The sequence below is a fragment of the Carica papaya genome, chromosome 7 (assembly GCF_054855325.1).
Source record: "Carica papaya isolate Zhongbai chromosome 7, ASM5485532v1, whole genome shotgun sequence".
In the NCBI taxonomy this organism is placed as follows: domain Eukaryota; kingdom Viridiplantae; phylum Streptophyta; class Magnoliopsida; order Brassicales; family Caricaceae; genus Carica; species Carica papaya.
This window is the reverse complement of record NC_142315.1, coordinates 27,568,223-27,594,002: the sequence shown is the minus strand read 5'-3', so window position 1 is coordinate 27,594,002 and position 25,780 is coordinate 27,568,223. Positions and strand designations below refer to the sequence as shown.

The following is a 25,780-nucleotide window of genomic DNA, read 5'->3' as shown; positions in this document are numbered from 1 at the left end:
CAAATACACTAGACTCGGGCTCCATTAGCAACCTTAAACAATTTCACACAGCTATTGATTCATGAAATACCATTTTATCATTTATTGCACTTTAATACCGTGATAGGAAATAGGATGAGGAATCCTTACTTGTTTCGGGGTCTGAATACGGCTCTACAGTGCGCCTACAGACTGTCCCTAATTTTTCTTGAATTTTTTTCGGGGAACTGAAACGCACTACTGGTACCTGCACGTGTCCCAAAAAATCTCAAATTAGACCCAGGGCCCCTTTCGGCCAATATCGCAATTCTGGCACGGCGGCTCCGCTGTGCTCAGGTGACGACGCCGCCGCTTGCGGCGGCGATTCGCCTCGGGTTGGCCGTTTTCGGCCATTTTCGGCCGAATTCGGCCACACTTGCATCGGTCCCTGCGATAAAACAACCTTAGGGGCCTCAGTGGGCCAAAAAATTACGAAAAACCGAAGATTACCGGTGGTGGTGCTCTCGGGTGCGGTGGCTCTCCAGCGTTAATCGTGTTTTGGTGATTTGGCTCCGATCAACCTGTAGAGAAAAGAATGGTGATCACGGTAATATAAAAATTGTGTCAAACAGAGGGCTTTTAATCACAGCCGTCCATCTTGATTTAATCTGGGCCGTTCGATCGTGATTTAATTTGGATTAAATATGGACCGTCCATCGCGATTAAATCTGGGCCGTCCGATCGCGCGTACCCGGATCGCCCACGTGGCCTGTTCCCGGGTCGGCATGGCCTTGCCATGAGGCAGGTCCTGGTTGGCCAGGGTTGCTGACTGGGCCGCTGACGGGGCAAATTTTTTCTAAATTGCGTTTTGACCCCTGTTTCCGAATTTCTTTTTAAAAATACCCCCAGAATCCAAATTTTCACCCATTTTTTTCAAAATCAATTTCAATTAAATCCAAATAATATTTTTACCCAATTTCATCATTATTAATATTTTTATATTCACAAAAATTAAATTAAATTAAATTAAATCAAAAAATAAAATAAAATAAAATAGAAAAAATTATTTTGGGTGTTACAGAAATTCTTATTGAAAATCAATATAGGAATAGGTTTAGCTCATAGTTTTGCTTCTTAAAATGTTATAAAATTCTGCATATGTTTTTTTCTAAATGGTAGTTGTTTATTGTCTTTAATTAATTTTTTTAAGGTCAAATTACTGTGGTTATCATTATTAAAAGCCTTCATTAATCAATAATGAAATTCAATTAGATTGAACAAAAAAATTTAATGCTATACCAAAATTTATGTGGTTCAAAGCATGACCAAACCAATTTAAAGTAGTTCCATCCAAGTCCTAAATGGATTGGAATTTTTTGTCAAATGAAATTTGTAATTAAGCAATTATTAAAGAAATCAAACAAAAATTAAATAAATAATAAATTAATAAATTATACTATAATCATTCATTATTTTCATAATTAATGAATTTAATAAAATAATCAATAATTTTTCAATATTGATAATAATTATGAATTTTTTTTGTAAAATTTTAAAAATTTAATGAATGATTATGAAAATAACGAATGATTATAGTATAATTTATTAATTTATTATTTATTTAATTTTTGTTTGATTTCTTTAATAATTATGAATTTTTTTTGTAAAATTTTAAAAATTTAATATTCACGAGAAAAACGACGTTAAGAAAAATAAAATGTGTAATTTTTTTTATTTAATTAAGAATATTAGAATGAAAATATTATAAACAAGTATTATTTTTTTAAAAAAATATATATTTTTTTTAATTTTTTATTTAACTTTAAATTTTCCAAAAATACTTTGGGTGTAAAGTATTTTAGAAATGCTAGTGTTTTTTTTTTTTATGTATATATTTCAGGATAAAATAGATATTAATATTAAAGAAAATATTAATAGTTGAATTTAGTCTAATCGTGTTTTTTATAATTCGAATAATATTTTAGACAGAAACAGGGTTCTTCCCTTCACCCTAGGGCCTAGATCATAACTCTCTTGCAGATCCTCAACCATTCCGATCCCTCTCCCGCCATGGATTCCTCCTCCGATTCTTCCAACACACAGTGAGTCTCTTACTTGTAAATCTCTATTTTCTCACTACCCAATTACGTTAATTTTTCCTGATTTTCTTGTTTTTTTTTTTTTCAATGGATTTTCATGGATTAGTACTGATAGTTTGCCTGTAAACAATTTCAGTGAGACTGTTCTAAAGAGACAAAATAGAGGACCTCCTTTCAAATTCATGGTGCCTCTTATATATGCCCCTATTCTCCCTCTAAGTAAGATTTATTTTCATCTATCTACTTTCGGTTCTGTTACGCTTTCTTGTTTGTACTTTGTTCTTCGTCTCTTTGAAGTGTGCGAAAGGAATTTTTCTACCTGGCCCTTATATTTGTTGATTCTAATTTGATCTGGGTAACTTATCTGTTTTCAAGTTCGACTTTCACTGAGGAAGAATCCAGTTCTAAGGGACCGTTTATTTACTCTGGTTTTGGCTGGGGGTTTTGCTCATGGCTTCTATTTGGTGTATCCTTTACACAATTCTTCTCTGTTACAAATTGATTCCTTATTTTCTTATTTGTTTAAATCAATTGATTATGTGAATAGCTGATTAACTAATAGGAATAATGGTTGTGCTGTTGCATATGCTTCTATTATGCTTTGTTTGGTTTGTGGGAATTGTAGATGCTCATTCCACTTCTGAGATATGAACTTAGCATCCTCTATTCTGCTTAATATTCCGTGTTTATTTTTTCTGAACAGAAATCCCTGTTCATCTTTATTCCTTCTCACTGGCCTTCCATGGAAATTGACTTCAGTTGTTGCAACTTGCAGTTTCTTGTCAGGAACTTGCATATACACGTAGCTTATATTAGATGAGTCAGTTGATGAAAGAGGATATTTTTGTGGTAATCTTCATGGACTAAAAGATGCACCTAATATGTAATTTACACTCACCCCTTTTAATTCTTTACATCTTAAACTGCTGTCTTAATGCTCTTAATTGGGCATTAGATGGTAAGTTTTAGCGAACTCACATAAGGTTAAAGCCTTAATGTCGGACTAGTTGGTGCTAGCTACAGATTATACATCTGCGAAAATGTGTATATATTTTAATAACAGTAGGTCTTCAACTACTTTCTCTTATTTAGATGGAACATAAATTTCCCTAAAGAAATTACCTTGTGAGCATCTTTTTAACTAGCATGTCCATCTCTCTTCATATTGTTCTAATATGTTAATTGTTTTATGTCAGATTTTGGCTATTAGTTTTCTGAAAAGGGAAACACCACCGTGCCTCCCGATGATGCTTAAGTCAGTTCTATGTCTAATTTAAGTTATTTACTTTTATGATTACCTGATTACAAATTTCTAGTTGTGGAATTGAAAATATGAGGAGCCTTTATTCAACTATGCATAAATATGTAAATTATGACCAATTTTTATATATTAGGCAACTAAGATCTAAAAATAAAATCAGAATAGAATAGGTTTGAATCAAATGCAAACGTCGGAAATATCAGGGTAAAGATAAATTTTTGTTTTGTTTTTTATGCCTGTGATTTTTCTTTTCAATCTGAAGGTTAAAATTTTTGGAGGCATTATGTCTCTGGAGCATGGTAGTACTACCTTCTTGAAAGGGGTTTGATTTTTTTTTTCCCAGAGTGATGCACAAGCAAAAGTTTGTGACAATGTCTGCAAATTGAGATGTTGGTTACGAATAGTGTTCTACTCGAGTTCTTGGTTATATGTCTTGCTCTCTCTCTGATCAGATATCTGAAACTTCATATTGCATGATGACACTTCTGACTGTGCTAAAAATTTTACTTCCATTTTGTGTTGAATTGTTCACTTAATATGTGAAATGCATGCTGAAGGTCTATTTCATAATACTCTGCATTTGAAGTTTATTTCAATTATAAATATTGGCAAAATGTCAAGAATTAAGATGATTATATCAGCCCTAAATGTTGGAGGGAGCTCTTCAGCAACTCAGCATGCAAGGACTGATAACAAATTTCTGTAATATTATGATTCTATAAATTGTATATGTACCAAAATATTTCTATCTCTTCCTGAATCAATACATGGATATCTATATCTATATTTTGCAGTTGTTGAAAATATAGAGTTTGTCTAATATCATTCAAGTCTCAGATATCATATACTGGCTCACCATCATAATAAGTATCTTCCTCAGAATATGAAAATGTGCATGCTAAATAAACTGTACTTTTATTGTCAACAGTTTTCTTGTGTGTATTGTCGCCTTGAAATGTATTTCGTGAATTTCTCAATGCTCTTTCAGTCTTGGGTGCTTTTCCTTAATGGATATTCAGAACAGATTTGTATGATAGTGAGAGCAAATGAATGAGAGCAAGAATGGCTGAGAAATCTCTTTCTCTCGTTTACAACTTTATTTATATGCGGATCTTATATGCAGTCAGAGGTTCAAGCATCACCTTGGATGACCGAGGACATTGTGGGATGGAGACAACATTCTTCTCATTCTTTTTGTTGTAGAATAGAAACGATATCTGCGTTTTGCCACCACATTTTGGGGGCTCAAGATTTAAGAACTTCCATTTTTTCTTTAGTAAGATAAGGACTTTCACTTTCAGTTTTAACAGGATAAGTGCCAAAATGAGTCATTGATCCCGGGTTATTGATCTGCAGTATAAGTTATAACTTATGGGCATCTCATGTTTTGGATTTTGACCTGGAATGGCAAAAAATTTTGATGTAAAAAATGGTGCATATACCTTAGTAAAATAGTATTTCTGTTGCTAATATCATCCATCTATCACCTTAGAAGGGATCATGGGTTACCACACCATAGTTGGTGGGGCTGAAACGAACTGTTGTTGGCGCAGCTATAAGGGGACTACCTGCAGCAGAAAGTCGAGGACTTTCGATGTTGTTTACGATAGGTATGGCATGCATGGATCTCATCGCTTTCATGTTGTTGTCTAAATACCAATGTTTCATTTCATCTTCGTGTCACTAAATTCTTGAGTGTTTTATCACCAGCCAACTAATTGGGCATGCTCCATCTTCTTGTGGTATTTCAAGGCTGATGTGAAATTTTGGATTAACCAAAGAATGATCATAGTTCTGTTGTTAAAGTAATGTTTGATTCAATGATTATCCTACTTGCCAAGTTCGAATCAAACCACTTCATTTTTCAAGTTAAGTTTGGAAGAAATTTATAGAATTTACTTGCAATCTATTAATCGGATTGAGACGATAAAAAATTGACTTCATGCAGGTGGAATTGAAACATTATATTTCAAAATGTATTCCAATTTTTATGGAATTTGAAATACACTATCCTAATTTAGTATGAAATACTATAGTTTTATAATTTTTCAGTTGAACTTCAGAAAATTTATTTGTAAATCAATACTTAATAAAATTAGAATATGGAATTTATTGTTTGGAATTTTTTAAATTAAACTTTTTATATAATTTTTTAAACTAAATTATACTAATTTTTTTCGTTGGAAATTTAGATTTTTGTAATTTTATATTAAATTATTAAATATTTGTCACTACCTAGGAATTCTTTATTAAATTTTATTTTAAGAACTTTAATATCTCCATATTTAAAAATTCATACTAATTAAAATGTAAAACAAAGACAGAGTCTTAGTTGTGTCCCCCAAATGAAAATGTTTTGTATTAGTTGAGGTAAAGTTGTAACTGTTAGATATCATTTTTTCTCTTTTTGTCACAAGCTCTAGATGTGTATTACTTGGTGGAGTGCTTACAACAAATAAAAGTTTCAATTGACAAAAATTTATTGATATGATAAGAAATCTTTGGAAACTACATAAGAAAGGATAGAGACAAAAATTTAGTCAAAAAATACGTTTTTGCTCCAATTTGAGAATGAATGATATATGCACAAAGCTTTTTGTTTAGTGCTTAGGGATAAGGGAGAACACTCAGAATAGAAAAATGACATTATCTCATCTTTTTACTCCATACTAACAACATATTTGTGAGATACAAAATTTTCAAGAATCGGGTTACATAATTTTATAGTAAACTAATATTTATTAATGACAATAGCATAAATGAACCTCGCCTATAAACAAAGTAGTTAATGTTGAGTATTGATACCTCAATTAGATAAGATGGATGAACTGGTCTGGGTATAATTGGACGGAGTGTAAGTGGGGATGTTGTATTTATACCTATACATACGATGCCTTCACCAAAATTCATTAACATTACATCACTTCTAGCTTTCTTTTTTTAGTATGGAGATTGTGCAACAAACGATAGTTGTTGAAAGCAATTCTCAAGTTATTTACAAGCGTCTTCTTATATATATATATATATTTTTTTTTTTTGAGTTCTGAATTTGATTTGTTCTTTAAATATATCAATTTTTTAAAACAACTTTTTGTTTTTCTTTTTTCATGTTTTTTGAATTCTTAAATATTATAAATTCTCTTTAATTTGAACGATTATTTGGTGGCTTATAATTTACTACTACGTTTGCTGCATCATATTTTTTCACACACTTGATCTTTTTAAGTTAAGTCTTGTTTTTACACTTTCATAAAGTTAAAGATTATAGATTAAATTATTATCTAATATAAAAATAATATTATTGATCATGTTGTATTAAAAAATATATATACATATAAATATCCATTCAATCGAATCATCATCATCCATCTTATCCCATTGATGTTTATATTTATCCACTTTATATAATATATATAATGATAAACATAAATTAAAAACTCTAAAAATATCAAGATTCATCGAAAAATTAGAGTTACATAATATTCTACGCATGTTAATACTCTATTTTAATATAGACATTTAAATTACAAATTCCAACACTATATATTATGATTCAATATTTCATTTGATGTTTACATAAGCTGATTCATGTATGATTATTACTGAATTTAGAAAATTAAACAAGATTTACAAATCAAGTTAATTTTTAGAAAATTAATTAATTAAGTATATTCCGAATAAATAAAATATGAATATCCACACCGAGGGAAGCATATTCGTTCATAGATACTCTTCTCTAATCTGTCTACGCGTGAGTAACTGAAAGATCCCCGAACCTAAAACGATACCGTTTCACTTGCAATTATCCGCTACTCCCACGCCCAAGTGTAATTCTATCAATCTTGACATATGATCAGAAATCATTCAAAATTTCGTGGGACCCGTATTCACTATAATCATAAAGAGAACCATCAGATTTAAATCCAACGGTTATCTGCTAATCTGTTTTATGTTTAATAAACTAATATTTAGAGATGAAACCTGAAGATCAAACTGAATTAGGAGTATTAATATAAAATAATAATACGTAATTATCATCAAACTACGTTCTTAATCAAAATTATATTTTTAATTACAAAGGAGGGTTTTATCATCATCACCTTCACAATTCATTGACATTGCGTAACGTAACCCTGTAAACAAACCACTTCACGTCCCTAAAAAGTGGACTCAGATCAGACAGCTTTATATTTCATTATCAGGAAAAAAAACAAAAAAGAAAAAAAAGAAAAGTTCATTTCGAACACGGCAGCCTAACGATCGTCAGAGGTTTGCAGATCGGATCGTTTTTTGAAATCGGAAGCGAGTCTAGAGGCGATCGCCGAGTGATACATAACGTCGTGAAATGACGAGGAGCCTCTGGTCAACATACGGAGCTGCTTCGCCTTTTCCTCTGTGAAGCAACCGGGGGCGAACCGAGATCTCAGAGGTTTAGACTCGGGATCCGACTCCGATCCGCTCTCCTTTTTGTGCTCGCTCGGATCCGATTCAATGTAGTCGGGCTCGGACGCCCAGCCGAAGAGCGGTGACCACCAGTTCGGGGAAGAGGAGGTTTTTCGGCGATTGGCGTCTGGCTTCGGAGGAAAAGGAACGGCACAGGACTGGATCCCGGCGGCTCTGAATGTAACTAGATTGGCGGCCATCTGTAGTGTGGTTGAGAGAGAGAAAGCTCGAGCTTCTGTAAAAGATAAAAAGGGGGAGAGAGAAATGGAGGGGAAGAAGAACAGGAACGCAGTACAGGCGTGGTCATAAAAAGGGCGAAAGGGTGGAGTGGGCAACGGATAAGATTACACACGTGGCAGTGGAAACAGGAGATCATTAGTGGTTCTTTTAATAGTTTAAAACCGGCTATTCCGGTCAGTAAGGTAGCCTTTTAAGGGTTTGGTCGTTTCATCTTTGTCTTAATTAGTGTAGGGATGAGTCGGATAGAACGCGGCAGTGGGGCCCAGATTTTCCACTTTGACCAAACTATCCTCATGCAATATTTTGTTTTCATTTTAAAATAATAATTTAAAATATTAATAATAAAATTAATATTTTAAATTCTTTTATTTAATCGTTCAAAAAATAAAATTAATAATAATAATTATCAGTCTTGGTCGTCGTTACAAGACGAGCACGTGATTGTATTGATTAACTAAAGGACACGTGGCGGAGGTTTCCTTTCACTTTCCTACGAGTCCTTTTTTAAATTTATTTCTACTATACATTAAATTATAAAAAAATAATAATTATAAGTATCTTCAATGATAATTATTTTAAAATAAAATAATTTAAATGTAAAATAAATTTATTATTATTTTTTTAATTTATCTAAATCCATTAATATATTATTAAATTAATATTTAATATGCTAATCCAACAGAGAAACATATAAATATTTCAATTGGATATTTAGTAAGAAAATGCAAATTTTATTGATTTGATAACAACAAATATTAACCCATTAGTAAGCATATTATTAAATCTTAGGAAATGTGGTATTTACAAATTTATTCTTTATACTTCTCGATTTGAATATATATATATATATATATATATATTATTAAAATACAATTTCAATATCAATTTTGAATTCACCAAATTTTATTTTATAGAACAAATGGTGAATCACAGAAAAAAATTATTAATTGTAATAGGTACATCCTTGAAGTATCTATATTCAAATAACATTATTAACTTAGATCTAAATATGAGAATTTACTCTTAAATAAGAGGAATTCTTTGCGACTCAGAAGTCCCTCTCGTACTGACATCGACTTATCTATTTTGTTTAAGTATAAATAATTTGATATCACCGATCTGATTTAAAATAACAAAAATTTAAAATTTAATTAAAAATTATTAAGAATCTTAAATTTAAATAAATTTAAAAAATAACTAAAATAAATGTATAACAAACGAAGATATCATAACCATTCAAAATTAAAATCCAAATCAATAGGATTTCTATACCTTGCATCGCAGAGATCCCTCGTATTTAAGAACAAATTCTCTAGATTTTAAATCGAAATGGACAATATTATTTTAATGTAGATACTCCATTCTCAATGATGTATCCATCGCAGTTAATAACTTTTTCCGGTGATCTACTGTTCTGTAAAAAAGAAATATAGAGTTTAGCAAAAAGTCATAAAAAAAGGACTTACCGGCTGATTTATGACATAAATGTATAATAACATATGTATACTAACATAGGGTTTCTTACCTATCCTTCTTTCCAAGAACTTCTCCAAGAGAGCCGCTCACCATGAACTCTGTTACCATTGCCGCGTCTGTGAGAGGTCCATCAGAAACTCTGTTAACATTTTTAATATGTTTTTACAACAAGTTATTTGGTGTCAAATAAATTTGGGATATCATGGTATCTAAATTTCTCAATAGTCTTATATACAACTCATCAACTAACCCACTAGAAGGGAAACATATAAACATTTCAATTGGATATTTAGTAAGAAAATGCAAATTTCAATTGGTATATAAATTTTTTTCATTTTCTCCTCTTGTTGGATAATAGAAAATAACATGTTCAAATTAGAAAAAGACTTCCTTGCCAAGATTTGGGACGTTAGATTACTATATGACTTATTAAGTCCCATTAAAAACCTCATTGTGTGATCCCTCTCTTAGTACCCAATAATTGGTTTAAGTCCTCTACATGTGCAAATGAGAATGGGTTCATAATTTACGAGTTCATCAATAAAATGAATGGGTTCTTATTAAGCCTGTATTGGCTCTTGATTTTGTATAAGTGCAGATATTGACTGTTTAATTTGCTACACCCTAGTTGCTTTTTATTCAAAATGTTTTTGTTCTAATTCATGTCATAGTTGATGTGTTGTTTGAGCATAAAATAGGTCGATCTTAGTATCTGGTGAGAGTACATATTGTATCCAAATAATTACCAGATTTACCCAAAATGATTTCAACATGCGTTAGAGGCGTTTGATATAGCTCCTTAAGAACTACGATTTTAAGATCTTATATCACCCAAAAAAGAGTAATGTGTTAGCTGACGCGCTCAGCAGGAAAAAGTGCAGATATATTGACTTACATAATAGTTTTTGAATACAAGGTAATAAAGGCTGCAGAACATATACAACTTTGAAATTTAAAAATGGTCACATGTCTAGCCTTTCTAACTGTTCAACCCGAACTGATTCAAAGAATAAAAGAAACCTAACTGATTGACTCCACTCTAGCAACTCTCAAAAAGGATACAAAACAGGACGTAAATCCAAAATTTCGAATCTCTGCTTATGAGTTGCTTAGATTCCAAGACACAGCGTGTGTTCCAAATAATAGTGAACTAAAAAGAGATATTATAACAGAGGCTCACAGTTAAAAGTTCACTATGCATCCCGAAAACATTAAGATGTATCAAAGCATGCAACCCCAATTTTAGTAGAGTAGAATGAAAAGAAAAATTATTGATATTGTCTCTAAGATGCTATTTTTAGCAATGGATACATCATCGGGAGTGTAATATCTATATGAGAATAACATAGTCTATTGTGAATTAAAATCTAATAACTTACTTTTGAATATGAAGAATCCTCTACCACCCATGTGCAAGGTATAAGAATCCTATTGCTTTTGATTTTAACTCTAAATTGTTCAAGTTTGTTTTGGTTATGGTATCTTTATTTGATATACATTATTTTTAGTTAATTTTTAAGTTTTTATAAATTTAACATTTTCAATAGTTTTTTTACTAAATCTTGAAGTTTTACCATTTTAAACCAAATTGGCGAGCTAGGTTTTATTAATAATTAAAAAAAAAAGGAATTGTTGATGGTATGTGAAGAACTCTATCCCGGTAAGAGAAGCTTGATGGAAGTCTATTACACTTGCTTATGAAATCACAATCTGTGAATCGCTTATTAATTTCCTATAGGTTGACATCTACTCGTTTGGAGTAGTCATATGAGAGCTCTTAACAGGGGAGGTATTGTCTGCAAAAATGCAACCAAATGACATAATAGGTAAAATCATATTTTACCTAAAGGAGCATTAAATGTTGTCATTAGTCCCTTTTTTTCACTCGTGGTAACCAACCATTTGAATTTGGCATTTTAAGATACTTGATGGAAGTTTATAACACTTGTTGCAACATCTTTTTGTTTAGTTATTTTGTGTGCTTTTACTATATTTATTATCTGTCATGTTCCTTCATTATAAATCAATCATTCCCTTTTGTGAGCAACTTGTCTTTATCTCTAATTCTTGTGTTCTCATTCTTTAATTGTTATATCTGCGAAAATTATTTTTTTTTCTTGAACAGAGAAAAACTCGATATAACTGAATCAAGCATTGATATTTTTGTATTTCTGTTTGGCATCTCACTCTTCTGGATCCTAAGATTTCCATGAAAAGTGATTTTATTGAAGCATCTTGGAGTTTCTTATCATCTTTAATTGTTTCCTTTGTTATAGCAAGCATAACCTCTTTGTTAATCAAACAGCTTGTTCCTTGTATAACTGTTGATTGATACAAATAAAAGTTTTATCCAAATTTCTAGATGATTGCAATTGGTGTAGCTAATGGGACTTTACGACCTGAAATTCCAAGTTGGTGCGAGCTAGGTTGGAGATCATTGATGGAGAAGTGTTGGTCAACTAAACCTGACTCTAGGCCATCCTTCTTAGATATTGTGAAGGAGCTACAAGGGATGTGTTCAGCGATGAACACTAGGTGACAACGTGGAGGCAGGTGGTGAAGAATTCAGTTTCATCTTCAATGTAAAGTCTCAAACCAGTCAAACCTAATTTTGTTGTTGTTTGTTGGTGTAATTTTTGCATTACGGACTGACCAACTTCAATGTAAATATCCAATTGAAATAAGAAACTCCAAAAACCACACTTTTGTTACCAATAAATTGAAGTACAAATAAAAATAAATATCCAAAAACCACACTTTTGAGTCAATTTGGTATGGGAACTCCTTATTTCAATTGGATATTTACATTGAAGTTGGTTAGTCCGTAATGCCAAAATTACACCAGCAAACAGCAACAAAATTAGGTTTGACTGGCTTGAGACTTTACATTGAAGATGAAACTGAGTTCTTCACCACCTACTCCTTGTTGTCACCTAGTGTTCATCGCTGAACACATCCCTTGTAGCTCCTTCACAATATCTGAGAAGGATGGCCTAGAGTCAGGTTCAGCTGACCAACACCTCTCCATCAATGATCTCCAACCTGGCTCACACCAACTTGGAATTTCAAGTCCTAAAGTCCCATCAGCTACACCAACTGCAATCATCCAGAAATTTGGATAAAACTTCTATTTGTATCAATCAACAATTATATAGGGAACAAGCTGTTTGATTCACAAAGAGGTTATGTTTGCTATAACAAGAGAAACAACTGAAAATGGAAAGAATCTCTAAGATGCTTCAATAAAATCACTTCTCACAGAAATCTAAGGATCCAGAAGAGTGAGATGTCAAACAGAAAGACAAAAGTACAAACTGTTTGGCTCAGTTATATGAGTTTTTCTCAGTTCAAGAAAAGAAAGACAGCTTATACATATATAACAGTTAAAGAATGCAATAAAGAACGAGAACACTAGGTGTAAAAGTAACGACAAATTGCTCACAAACGGGAATGATTCATATATTTCGAAACATAATAAGTACAGTAAAAGCATACAAAACAAGCAAACAAAAGAAGTTGCAACAAGTGTCATAAGCTTTCCATCAAGTACCATAAAAGGGCAAATTCATATGGTTGGTTACCACAAGTAAAAAACATAAGAGTTATAATATGATTTTACCTATTATGTCCTTTGGTTGCATTTTAGCATACGGTCTCTCCCCTGTCAATAGTTCCCACATGACTACTCCGAACGAGTAGATGTCAACCTATAGGAAATAATTAATAAGAAATTTAAACTATCGTGATTTCATAAGCAAGCTGTACCAAACATAAAAACATATCCTACCTTCTCCGTTACCAAGCTTCTCTTTTTGTTCAGAAGCTCTGGTGCCATCCAGGACAGAGTCCCTCTCATACTCATATCGACTCCTTCGTTTTGTTTAAGCAACGATAACCCCAAATCACCGATCTGATTTAAAATGTCAAAACTTCAAGATTTAGATAAAAACCATAGAGAATGTTATATTTAAACAAATTTTTTTTAAAAAAATAGCTAAAAATAATGTATAGCAAATGAAGATATCATCACCAACATAAGGCTGAACCATTTAGAGTTAAAATCCAAATCAATACGATTTATATACCTTGCACACGGGTCTCAAGGGATTCCTCGTATTTACGAGCAAGTTCTCAGATTTTAGGTCGAAGTGTACAATGTTATTGGCATGTAGATACTCCATTCCCAAGGATATATCCATTGCAATTAATATCCTTTTTCTGTGATCCACCGTTCTGTAAAAGAGAAGCAGAGAGTTTAGTGAGAAGTAGAAAGCATAAATCAAAAGGTAAGCAAGCATAAATAAATAAAGAACTTTCTGGCTGATTTGCGACATAACTGTATTAATAACATATGTATATTAATATATTAACATTAACGTATAATGATCGGGATAACAATCCTCCGACTTTATCAGCCTTTGTATTTCATATTTTTGAACTGGAAGTGAATATATAATAATATATGTATATTAACATAAGGTTTCTTACCTATCCTTCTTTCCAAGAACTTTTCCAAGAGAACCGCTCACCATGAACTCTGTTACCGTTGCCGTGTCTGTGACAGGTCCATCAGAAACTACACCATGGAACTTCACAATATTTGGATGTCGGAGATGACATAGAATAAGCGCTTCCCTCCAAAAGTCTGAAACCTGCGGGGCCAAGAGATGGATAACGGCCACAGTTTAATTTGCTATCAAATCAAAGACACATAAGGCGGTGGAGATTTAAGAATACGAGCAGATTGTTTTCAAGAATTAGGGCAAGAAACATGGGGATCAATCAGAAAACACTAAACCCTAATGTATCAAGAAAAAAGAAATTTCTTCAAGAATATTGTAAACACACGACATGAGAAACATTTATTTACCCCGCCATTCTTTTCCGCTGAGCTTGGCTTCAGCTTCTTAATGGCAACCTCAAGTCCGTGCCACTTGCCCAGGTACACAGCTCCATATGTGCCTCTTGCAATTTCTTTGACGTACTCGATTTCCGAGCTTTTGATAATCGGTATTTCGAACTTTCCTTCTTTCATGGCAGTCGGCGCTGTCCTTTAAACCCAGAGATTTCCAGAGAACTTGACCGACTGAGACAGAAGGTTACAATGCGAGCAACGACGACGATGACGACAAAAAGATTGAAAGAAGATTTCCAGTGGCCTGAGAGGGAATACAAAGAGACGACGACGATCGAGAGACGCACGTAACTCTTCCAGTCCAAAGAAGATGAAGCAGGGAGAGAGAAACAGTGGGCTGAGAGCGAAACCAGAGAGAAGGAATGCAAAGAAGTTTTCAGTACAAGGAAGCGTGTTTTATAAGCTACGGCCTGCTGTTTCAGATATTTTCTGGTTAAATTATATTTTCATCCAATAATTTTAATAATTTATTATTATTAGATTAAACAGTAAAATTATTTTCAGGTAAAAGAATTGGAGAAGTCGATTGTAATTAGTCTGTTAATTAGTTAGTTAGTTAGTTAGTTATTGGTTGTTGTTAGTTGGGATTTAACTACTAGTTCTTGTTAAGTTAGTTATCAAATATCTGAAACATCAAAATTTATTGTGTCACATGACACTTTGTTGCATAAGTATAACTCAAAAAATCCAAAAAACTAATTGTAAGTTTATGCACATCTCTGCATTTACTCTTCATATACTCTTACCTTCCTATTTAAATATAAACATATCAATTTTTTGTCATTTTCAAATTAAGTGAACTTGCTAAGTTTTGACTCTAAAACTTGTCAATTTATGACTGATGAGTGATCTGTAAACTTCGAATTTCGTTAATGAGTCGTACATTAGTTAAAGGTTCAATTCACCAATAGATAAACGATTCTTGTATGTCTAATACCTAATATGTGTATCTTTCTCCGTAGTGTTTAAATTTATTTTCTTTTTCAATCACATACTTCTCACAAATTTCATTAAAGATGTTAGGAGGAATAAGGAAACTCTTAGCATGTTGAATTAGATCATATTTGGAAGGGAAGTAATTGATCTCCTCGTCCATATGCATGAAATTCACAAAACGATTGCTATGAAGAATGCATTTGGGAACATTAATAAAGAGCTGTAGATAATTTAATCCAAATATATGCTTTGAGTATTAGAGTATGAAAAAATTTCGAGTCAACAATAGTGTCAGTTAAATAATATATCTCAAGATTTATAATAATAAAGTAAAATACAAATTATTCGTTTTTTGCAAAGAAGTTATCAGTGTATTTATTTAAAAGTATGTGACCAACTAACTGTTCGAAAAAGTGAAAAATATAAAAAAAAAATTATTATTATTCATAAAAATAATAATATTTATAATCTTAATTATGGTTTATTATTCACGTTTTGTAACATAAAAAATATATCTTTTAAGTTCTTTTTTTTTTGTAACTAATTTACTTCACTATGCACTCTATACATTTTTAGAATTAGTAAAATATTCATAAAATAAATAATAAAATACTTATAATACATATATTTAATTAAAAATTATTTAGTTTTTATGATTATTTTATCCAAACGTATAAGTGTTTGTTTCTTTAAAAAAAAATTATATGTTTTAAGTCATAAAAAATAGTTATAAACAAGAGTAGCGAAACATAAATTGAATAATGAGATTTTGAAGATTTTTTTTTTTGAAAAAAAAAATTAATATTAATCTGGCATATTTTAATTTTTCACCCACTATTAAGAATAAAATTAAAATTTTGTAATTTATCTTTAAATTCATAATTAATTTAATTAACACATGAGATTTTTTTTTGAGTCAACAATTAATTCTATAATTTATCCAACATACTTTAAATTTTATTAACATGAAATGTACTTATAATTTCACACAAAACTTTCTACAAAATTATTATAATTTGTCTTAATATGATTTACATTATTGTAGTTAAATTACATTTAAATTTGCAAACAATTTCCATAAAATTTTTAAATTTTTTTTCCAAACAAAATCTTAGTAAAAAATTCTATAATTTGCAGAAATAAACAAATAACATAATTTATTTATTAATATTTATTGGCTAATAATATCAATTATTTAATAACTTATATAGAAAACAAGTTTTATTATATCCAAGCATCAAGTTTATAGTGTCACACGACACTTGGTGTTATATCAGAAAATCTAAGTTTATTTTATCTTATCATTTGCTATGTACTTAGTCTTTTCTTTCCCTTCCAAACCAAAATATTTCACTTTTATGGCAGCTTCAAATTCAGTGAACTTGCTAATTTCTGACCCAGAGACTTGTCAGCTTGCAACCAGTTAGTGATCCATATATTTCGAATTTCATCAGTGAGTCGCGGATCAGATAAAGCCTCAATCCATCTTCGGATAAATCGTTCTTGCCTGTCTGGTGCCCAAGATCTATATCTCTCTCCAGGTTGTTTGAAGTTGTTCTCCTTCTCAATCACACACTTCTCGCGCATTCCAGTAAGGATGTTAGAAGGAACAGGAAACCTCTTAGCGTGTTGAACCGGATCATACTTTGAAGGAAAGTAATTGACCTCCTCATCCCTATGCATGAAATTCATGGAACCATCATGGTGATTGTTGTGATGAACACACTTGGGGGCATTAGCTGGAAGCTGCAAATAATTCGGTCCAAGTCTATGCCTTTGAGTATCAGCATAGGAGAAAATTCGAGTTTGCAAAAGTTTATCAGCTGAATAATGTATCCCAGGAACCACAATAGCAGGACAAAATGCAAGTTGTTCGTTCTCCGCAAAGAAGTTGTCGATGTTCTTATTCAAGACTAGGCGACCAACTGGCTGCAGAGGAATGATATCCTCAGGCCAAATCTTGGTTACATCAAGTGGGTCGAAATCAAAGTTGTCTTCATGATCAGGATCAATAGTTTGAATGTAAAGTTTCCATTCAGGATAGTTACCAGCTGCAATTGAATCATACAAATCCTGAGTTGCATGGCTGTGATTCGATCCTCCAACTCGAATTGCCTCTTCTTCCAACAAGCATTTAACTCCACAAGTGGGTTTCCAATGAAACTTCACATAATGTGCTTTCCCAGCCTTGTTTATAAGAATGTAAGTATTAACACCCGAACCTTCCATGTGTCTGTAATCTTGTGGAATACCAAGATCATCAAAGAGGAAAGTAAACATGTGCAAGCTTTCTGGATGGTGAGAAAAGAAGTCAAGGATCCTCCAATTCTGTTGGATATGAGACTTAGGGTTAGGTTTTAGAGCATGAATCATATCTGGGAATTTCATTCCATCACGGACAAAGAAGACTGGGAAATTATTTCCAACAAGATCAAAATTTCCCTCGTTGGTATAAAACTTCACTGCAAAACCTCGAGGATCCCTCAAGGTTTCAGGACTGCCTCTTTCATGGATAACAGTAGAGAAACGAACAATCACAGGTGTTTGAACTCCAGGAGCACGAAGAAATTCAGCACATGTAAGAGATGAGACGTCGTGTGTAACCTCAAAGAAACCTTTCGCACTAGCTCCCCTAGCATGAACAACACGTTCTGGAATTCTTTCCCTGTCAAAGTTGGCAAGCTTCTCGATCAAATGGTAATCTTCAAGGAGGATTGGACCTCTTTTTCCAACTGTGTATGAAGAGTTATTATTCCATACAGGAGCTCCAGAGTTTGTCGTCCAAAATTTGGCATTTTGAGCACTTGATGGAATGTTCTTGTATGGATCCATAGTGAGATAGCAAAAGGATTTTGTTGAGTTTGATTTGAGGCAACAATCAGCTTTTCATGCCTCCATTTATAGAGGATCATGCATGGTTCCTCATCTGCTATTTTAATCCATATATATTATCTTCTTTGTTCTTGTTTCCAACTATGTCGTATTACCATTCACACCATATTAGCTAATTTTATCTCTCATATAATCAGTTTTAAAACTTTAATATCATCCCGTACCAAACATTAATAGTTTTTTTTTTTTTTTTTTTCTGTGATGGTAAATTAATTGTGTTTTTCAGTAAATAATTTTTTTCAATTAATTTAAAAGTTTAATTTTACTTATTTTTAAAATTATTTCTCAAAACTGATAGAAGGGTAATTACAAATTCAATCAAAACAACTAGAATTATTTAATCTGGTGTTGATATTAGTTTTATTTGTTAATGAAATATATATATATATATATAGAACTAAACAAGTTTGAGTAGTTTTTCCATAATATAATAAAATTTGTTTTCTATTAAACAAATTTAGATCTTAATCTTTTAATTTATATATATATATATATATTATGCTCCTATATATCTTTCGCAGTCTGCAAAGCTCAAGACATTGTTTGGATGCAACTTTAGAAAGAATTTTATTATTATTATTATTATTTTGTAAAGAAAACAAGATTGCATGCAAACAAAAGAGATGATGCATTGGACCGCCATGAATTCGAAAGCTGCATGCCCATGATGCCATGTCTCTGGCACATCACCAAAATGAAGAACATGAAAAGATCATACACAGTTTCTAAGTGTATGCATCCATATCTCTCTTCAATTTCCTCTACTTTCTTTTTCTTTCTGCTCTGAAATTTATGCCATCAATTGTCTCCAACTAAAATTAAATAAAACCCCATTTTGTACTTGCAATTTTTTAAAAACTTTTTTAGGGTTGGATTGTCAGTTCTCCATTTTCATCTGTTTGATTAATTTCTTCTTCACATTATTGGAGAAGAAACCATCAATCTACATGCCTCCAGTTTACATGTCTCCCTTTGTTCGTTCCTTTTTTTTTTTTCTTCTTTTTTCATCTTGCCTTTTATTGTTTTTTTCATTTTAGTAACCGTTACATGTGTAGAATATGTAATATGTAAGTATGCATATTCCCCAAATATCTGTATATCGATATTTCACCTTATAATATAGATACATATATATGCATATATTATACACGTTAATTCAACTAATCTGAGCTATTTCGACAATGGTAAATAGAGTTTCATGTTGCACAATTGCACTTGATCTAAAAGTTTAAACATGATCATTCAATCAAACTTCCATAAGGAGAGGTGAATGGATGAGACTTGGAGTAATTTGTATAAGTTAAGATAGTGATTTTTTTTTTGCATGTATTATATGCTAATCAAATATAAGAAGTACGAATATACCAAAAAATTTTGCACTATTATATAATATGAAGGTATATATTGAAATAAGAATTCAACATGTTATTATAAAAAGTGACTCAAATTATTTTTAATGATATTTTTTTATTTAATATAATAGTTTTTAAATTAGAATTGCTTGTTTAAGGTTATTTTTTAAAAGTACTTATTTTAGTTTTTTTTTTTATTTTAGTAATTTTTAGAAACTTTAATCAGATTGTATATATTCTAATAAATAAAGCAATGTAATTACTTAATTGAGACCTTATTGTAACGTAATCTCGTAATTTCTTAATTTTTTTCTACTTCAACAAGATATTTTTAGATTAGTTTATGATTAATGGTGATGTTTATTTAAAAAAAAAATAATATTTTATTACACATACCTAATTACTTTATTTATTAGGATCTAATACTCGTTTAAATCAAATCTTAATACTTAAAAAAGATTATTAAGCGTAAATATTTATATCATTTTGTAGTTCATTCGTCTTGATTTTACAGTTTTAAGATTTGAATCTGATCAATTTAGTACTTATAATAATATGAAATTTATTTATAGTCGAGAAAGATAAATTGTGTTACGATGGCGTAAAAATTGAGGTTATATAGAACAAGAACAAATGAATTTTAAAATTTGGTGAAATTTAGAATATGTTTTTTTTTTAATTTGTTGAAGAATTTTTATCATTTTTGTTAACACTCTTGTTATGATATAGTTAGTTCTATATATATATATATATATATACATAAATATAGAAAGAGAGGGAGGGAGTAGGTGGAGATAAATGAAACAAAAAGAAGTGATTGATTGTCACTTTGGTAATGGGGAGAAGAATGTATGGGGCAAGTGATGGAGGATTGAGAATTCCCAAGTGTTTGCCACTTTCCACCACTGCAAATTTTGCTGCCTCTGCAGCCTAAACTTGCAACCAAAAGTGAAACTGATAAGATTTTGCACAGAAAAGTGGAGCATTGAAAGAAAGGAAGAAGAAGAAGAAGAAGAAGAAGAAGAAGATATATATATATATATATGTATATGTATATGTATATTCTCAAGTGACAAATATAAATTAACCAAAATCTCTCACATGGTTCTTATTTATATAACTACAAAAAAAAAAACCCATCTTATAAAGGACAAGACTTTGAATGATCTTCCTACAATTTCTACTTCAAATCAAATCAAATCCCAATTCCCCCATCATAAAATTAAGTATATATATCTATACATATTGAAAATTTTGACATTATTATTCTTAATTAGATATATGGACCAACAAGATGATGCTGTAATTAGGAATGGGAAAATTTGATGGACTGATTTTAGGTTCCTGTGATCTACCTACTGCTGAAAAGGGTGTTCATATATAATATATATATATATATATATATCTTTACATGATGGAATTGATTATGAATTTCTTTTTTTTTTTATACCAATCTCTATTAATGATTCTCACATTACCTTTTCTTCAAAATGTATATAGAAATCATCCCATCATTTACTCTCACTTTATTTTTTTTTTCCTTTTTCCTATTTTTTCCCATCATTTACCTTTTCATATTATTATTATTATTATTATTATTAACGAGATAATTAGACAAAACAAAATATATGGTAATTTATATAATTATTAATTAAGAGATTAATTTGAAAAATTAGTGCTAATTAAAAATTAATCTCGGATACCATTTTGTTTACCCAACAGGCTTCTTGTGAGATCAATATATATCTATATCTATATATATATATATATATATATTATAAAAAGAATACATTTTAAATGTTGAACCGTTCCAATCAATTATACTTTGAATACCCAATTGCTAAGTACCTTAGTGGTACGTGTAAAGGTCATTAATAATGGACCTCCTATACTTTGGACTCACATGCATCACAACAACATCATAAAAGTTATATCATACATATATATATATATATACGTGATATACGTAAATTTACTGTATTTTATTAGTTAATAAAAACATATTTTAAGCCTGAAATAAAGTTTTGGGGGCACGGGTGTTTCATGCACCGCAAGGTAACGTGGCTTCATTTAATATTCTTTAAAACCAAAATTTTATAAACTGACAAAAAAAAAACTAATTCATCAATTATTTTACTGCTCAGGCAAATTCTTTTAACGCATCACCTAACTACCATTCAAAAGCAAGGTTTGACCGGGTGAGAGATGGAAGATTAGTGCTGTCGTTTTGGGTTCAAACTGTCGTCGTTTTGATTAATTAAGATTAAAAAACGGATTAGTGCTATAATTGCTGGCTTGGGAACCGCATCTAGAATTCGGTGCGGGAGCTTTTCGGCAGAAAAGAATAAGAGCTTTTGACCGTCGCTCCGTCAGCTTCAAAAAGCCATAATTCTTTTGTTTTTAATAAATTAATTTATATTATAAAATAGGAATAATTAATAATATTTATATAAATGTAAATTAAATATACATAATGAGTGTACAAATCTTCTTAGGGATAAGGTAAAAGAGAAAACGAGTCATTATACTCTTTTGAAATACTAATTACAATTATAATTATAATTATAATTATATTGTTTGAATATTAATCTCCTCTCTGGAACTCACTTTTGAAACAACAAAGTTTAGTGGTTATGTCAGTGAAGTATAGCATGCTTAACCCAATAATCAAAAGCTTCTTTTATAGTTCTTATAAGACTATAAATAAAATTAAAAAATTAAAAATAAATTTAAGTCAATTCATTTATTTTTATAATTTTCTTAATTTAAAATAAGGTAAATTATGTTTATGGGTTCTTAAATTTTGTATGTATATATTTCTTAATCATTTTATTATTGGTAACTTATACGAAGTTAATGAGAAGGTGGGTTTAAAGTTGGTGTTAATTAAAAATTAATGAAGAATTAAGGATGTAGCATGGTAGGGGCAAAGTTGTGATACAGAGGGAAAGGAAGGGTTTTTTTTTTAGAGAAATAAATATAAGGTCTAAAATACATGTACTTTATAAACTAAAGTTTTTATACTAAATTAGCTAATTACAAAAGCTTACTTTCTTTGATCCCAAAATTTACTTATATTTATAATTTTGGTACATGAAAAAATTTCATGTCCTCAAAACAAAACCCACCAAAAGGGAGACTGCCTGCTGTATAAATATTTATAAAAAGCCTGACCAGAGCCTAAGACCTAAAGAGAAGAAACCCTTCAAAATTCCATGCGCACTCGCCACCACCACCACCACCACCACCAACAACGAAGACGACGACAATGGCAGCCATAACCAACAGAGATGAGTCAGACTACGACAGTAGCTCCTCTTCAATAACCGTGCCGGAATCCAGCCGGAGCTGGATGAGCAACCTAAGCTTTGGGAGTCGCCGGAGCTCCATCTCCCTCTGCAGCTCCTCTTTTGCACCTCACGGCCAAGACCAGATTTCCTCTTTCTTGTTCGGTCCTGGGGGAGGCCATAAGCCGCACAAGGCGAACCAGGCCGCGTGGGAGGCCATGAGGCGTCTCCGTTACACCAAGGGACGAGTTGGGCTCGACCATTTCCGTCTGCTGCGTCGGCTAGGAAGCGGCGATATAGGGAATGTTTATCTCTGCCAGATAAGGAACCCGGTTGTTGGGTTGCCTCAGTGCTTTTACGCCATGAAAGTGGTGGATAGAGAAGCGCTTGCTATAAGGAACAAGTTGCAGAGAGCTGAGATGGAGAAGGAGATTCTGGGTATGCTTGATCACCCATTTTTACCAACTTTGTATGCAGAGTTCGAAGCTTCTCACTATTCCTGTTTGGTCATGGAGTATTGTCCTGGCGGAGACTTATACGCCGCCAGACAACGCCAACCAGGAAAACGCTTCAGCATCTCTTCCGCTAAGTAAGTTTTATATTGTAATTATAATGTCTCTGTCTTAGATTTGATGGTTTAGACAGTAGTTACTTTTCTTTTCTTCCTCCTTTTTACGTTGAAGATGATAAAAAAGCTTACCGTAATTTATCAATATATGGGAAAATGTGCAGGTTTTATGCTGCTGAAACTCTATTAGCATTAGAGTATCTTCACATGATGGGTATAGTTTACAGAGATCTTAAACCAGAGAACGTGCTTGTCAGAGAAGACGGTCACGTTATGCTTTCAGATTTCGATCTCTCCTTCAAATGCGACGTCGTTCCAAAACTTTTAACGCAAAAACCCCCCGTCTCCGTCTCCGACGACGACGATAAATATATCACCAGATGCTCAACTCCGACATGCGCCGCGCCGATACAGCCTGTGCTGTCTTGCTTCTCTGCGTCAACCAGAAACAAGAAAAACAGAGTCATCACCACGACCATTACAGAGCACGTCGACGATGAGAAAATTCGCCGCGGGGATCATCACGACCGCGATAATAATCATCGGCAAGGATTTGAAAACCCGGAGCTGGTGGCGGAACCCATTAATGCTCGATCCAAATCTTTCGTGGGAACCCACGAGTACTTAGCTCCGGAGGTGATATCAGGACAAGGACATGGAAGTGCAGTCGACTGGTGGACTCTCGGTGTGTTCTTGTACGAGATGCTTTACGGTCGGACACCCTTTAAAGGAGAAAACAACGAGAAAACCCTAATCAACATACTCAAGCAGCCATTGACGTTCCCGAGAGTTTCTGCGAGTAGCAGCAGAGAGTACGACGAGATGGTCAAAGTTCAAGACTTGATAAGTAGGTTGTTGGTGAAGAATCCGAAGAAGCGGATCGGGAACTTAAGAGGGTCTGTGGAGATCAAAAGGCACGAGTTTTTTAAAGGAGTAAACTGGGCTTTGATTCGGTCTGTGAAGCCGCCAGAAGTCCCCGGCGATCGCCATTGCAGAATCGGAAGTAACTTGCCCAAGCTAAGCAAGAAACAGAGAGACGCACCGTATCAGATCTCTCATCATTTTGATTACTTCTAACTGTAAAATGTAAATATAATTTTAGAGCAAAAAAAAAAACAGGAAACAAACAAAAAAAAAAAAAAAAGAAAATCATGCAGGATACTAAAAAACAAGAGTCGTTGTTTTCCTCTGTTTTTCCTACTAATTAATTAATTAATGAGAAAGATAACTGTTTCCCATGCTTCTCAATAATTCTTAATTAAGCTAAATTTAGTAATTAATCAATTAAATTAATTAATCTATTTGTAATAAATTAATTATTTACGTGATGGCTCCAATAAAATCATAATTGTTCCAATGTGATCCTCACGAGAAGGCTATGAACTCATGTGGTGGCAATTATGACTCCTCATCAATGGAGGTAAAAATTTAATAAATTTGAAAAACAAAAAATTTCAAGCCCATGTCAACTTTTTCACGTATGAGCACTTTCAATATTGTCGTTTTCACCGATTGAAGAAAATAATATATATATATATGTATATAATATATGAGAAAACAAAATAGAAATCACTTTTTTTCTTATTATGGGTATTTAATTTTCTGGGTTTCCAAACAAAAGGCAGAGAAGAAAGTAATTTGAATTTATTCAATAAGTATATACATGTATACACATATACATATATATATATATATATGTACGTACTGAGTCAGGGCAGAGCATGAGGATCCGTAATAAAGCTTGTCTGGGTATATAACATGTGGATAGTAAATACTCTTTATTTTAAAATTTTATAAAATAGTAAAACATATTATATATATATAGTGTATAACATGTGTAAAATAAAGCATATGTAAAAGAGGTATATAATTGTAAATGTGGACCACTTTGAAATGAATGATAATAACAATTGAGTACATTGTTAAATCATATTGCATATAAAACCTTAAGATTGATTATGTATATATAACACAGAATAATATTTTTAAATTTATTTAAAATATTAATAAATTTCATCATGCATTAATAACATATAATATATATTTCATTTTATTAAAATATAAATTAACACATTTATATTGACTACCATCACATAAATTTGCCATGCATAATTACACACACACACATATATATATGAATTAATAATAATCTACAAAATAATAGTCTATTTTAATTAATATATAATATGTGAAATTAATTTATTGGAATTGGGTCAGATGACAAAGACCGTATATATATATATATATATGGAAAATTTAGTCAGAGTAGATGGGTCAACTTCAAATTATTATACATACGTATATATATATATATTTATTTATATAATAGGGGAAAAAATTAATTAAAAATGGA

At 31.7% G+C, this 25,780-nt stretch overlaps 4 protein-coding genes and 1 pseudogene across 8 annotated transcripts; 2 read left to right on the top strand and 3 right to left on the bottom strand.

Moving 5' to 3' along the window:
- The first annotated feature begins 1,899 nt into the window (after positions 1 to 1,899).
- Positions 1,900 to 4,790, top strand: LOC110812729 (SH3/FCH domain protein). Its single transcript, XM_022039565.2, has 4 exons — positions 1,900 to 2,060; positions 2,194 to 2,276; positions 2,433 to 2,523; positions 4,338 to 4,790. The coding sequence occupies exons 1-4, from the start codon at positions 2,029 to 2,031 to the stop codon at positions 4,366 to 4,368; spliced, it is 237 nt and encodes a 78-aa protein (XP_021895257.1). The 5' UTR covers positions 1,900 to 2,028; the 3' UTR covers positions 4,369 to 4,790.
- A 2,559-nt stretch (positions 4,791 to 7,349) lies between these two features.
- On the bottom strand, positions 7,350 to 8,221 carry LOC110812684 (uncharacterized). Its single transcript, XM_022039504.2, has one exon. The coding sequence runs from the start codon at positions 7,959 to 7,961 to the stop codon at positions 7,572 to 7,574; it is 390 nt and encodes a 129-aa protein (XP_021895196.1). The 5' UTR covers positions 7,962 to 8,221; the 3' UTR covers positions 7,350 to 7,571.
- Positions 8,222 to 9,195: 974 nt separating this feature from the next.
- On the bottom strand, positions 9,196 to 14,779 carry LOC110812685 (RAF-like serine/threonine-protein kinase PRAF). 5 transcript variants are annotated; one of them, XR_015813210.1, is made up of 7 exons: positions 14,348 to 14,777; positions 13,966 to 14,129; positions 13,563 to 13,710; positions 13,265 to 13,387; positions 13,097 to 13,184; positions 9,527 to 9,616; positions 9,196 to 9,415 (listed from the first exon to the last, which is right to left on the bottom strand). XR_015813210.1 is itself a non-coding variant. In XM_088207178.1 (7 exons), exons 1-7 carry the CDS (start codon positions 14,510 to 14,512, stop codon positions 9,346 to 9,348), a joined length of 825 nt encoding a protein of 274 aa, XP_088063304.1. In that variant the 5' UTR covers positions 14,513 to 14,779; the 3' UTR covers positions 9,196 to 9,345. The 5 variants fall into 5 exon arrangements, 3 of the variants coding, with proteins under 3 accessions (XP_088063304.1, XP_088063305.1, XP_021895197.2); XR_015813211.1 differs by having other exon boundaries at positions 9,196 to 9,410; XM_088207178.1 differs by having other exon boundaries at positions 9,527 to 9,593; positions 14,348 to 14,779.
- A 1,695-nt stretch (positions 14,780 to 16,474) lies between these two features.
- On the bottom strand, positions 16,475 to 18,285 carry LOC110812644 (catalase isozyme 1 pseudogene; annotated as a pseudogene).
- A 4,383-nt stretch (positions 18,286 to 22,668) lies between these two features.
- PID2 (AGC (cAMP-dependent, cGMP-dependent and protein kinase C) kinase family protein) lies at positions 22,669 to 24,665 on the top strand. The gene is made up of 2 exons (XM_022039573.2): positions 22,669 to 23,448; positions 23,592 to 24,665. The coding sequence occupies exons 1-2, from the start codon at positions 22,841 to 22,843 to the stop codon at positions 24,502 to 24,504; spliced, it is 1,521 nt and encodes a 506-aa protein (XP_021895265.2). The 5' UTR covers positions 22,669 to 22,840; the 3' UTR covers positions 24,505 to 24,665.
- The last annotated feature ends 1,115 nt before the right edge of the window (positions 24,666 to 25,780 follow it).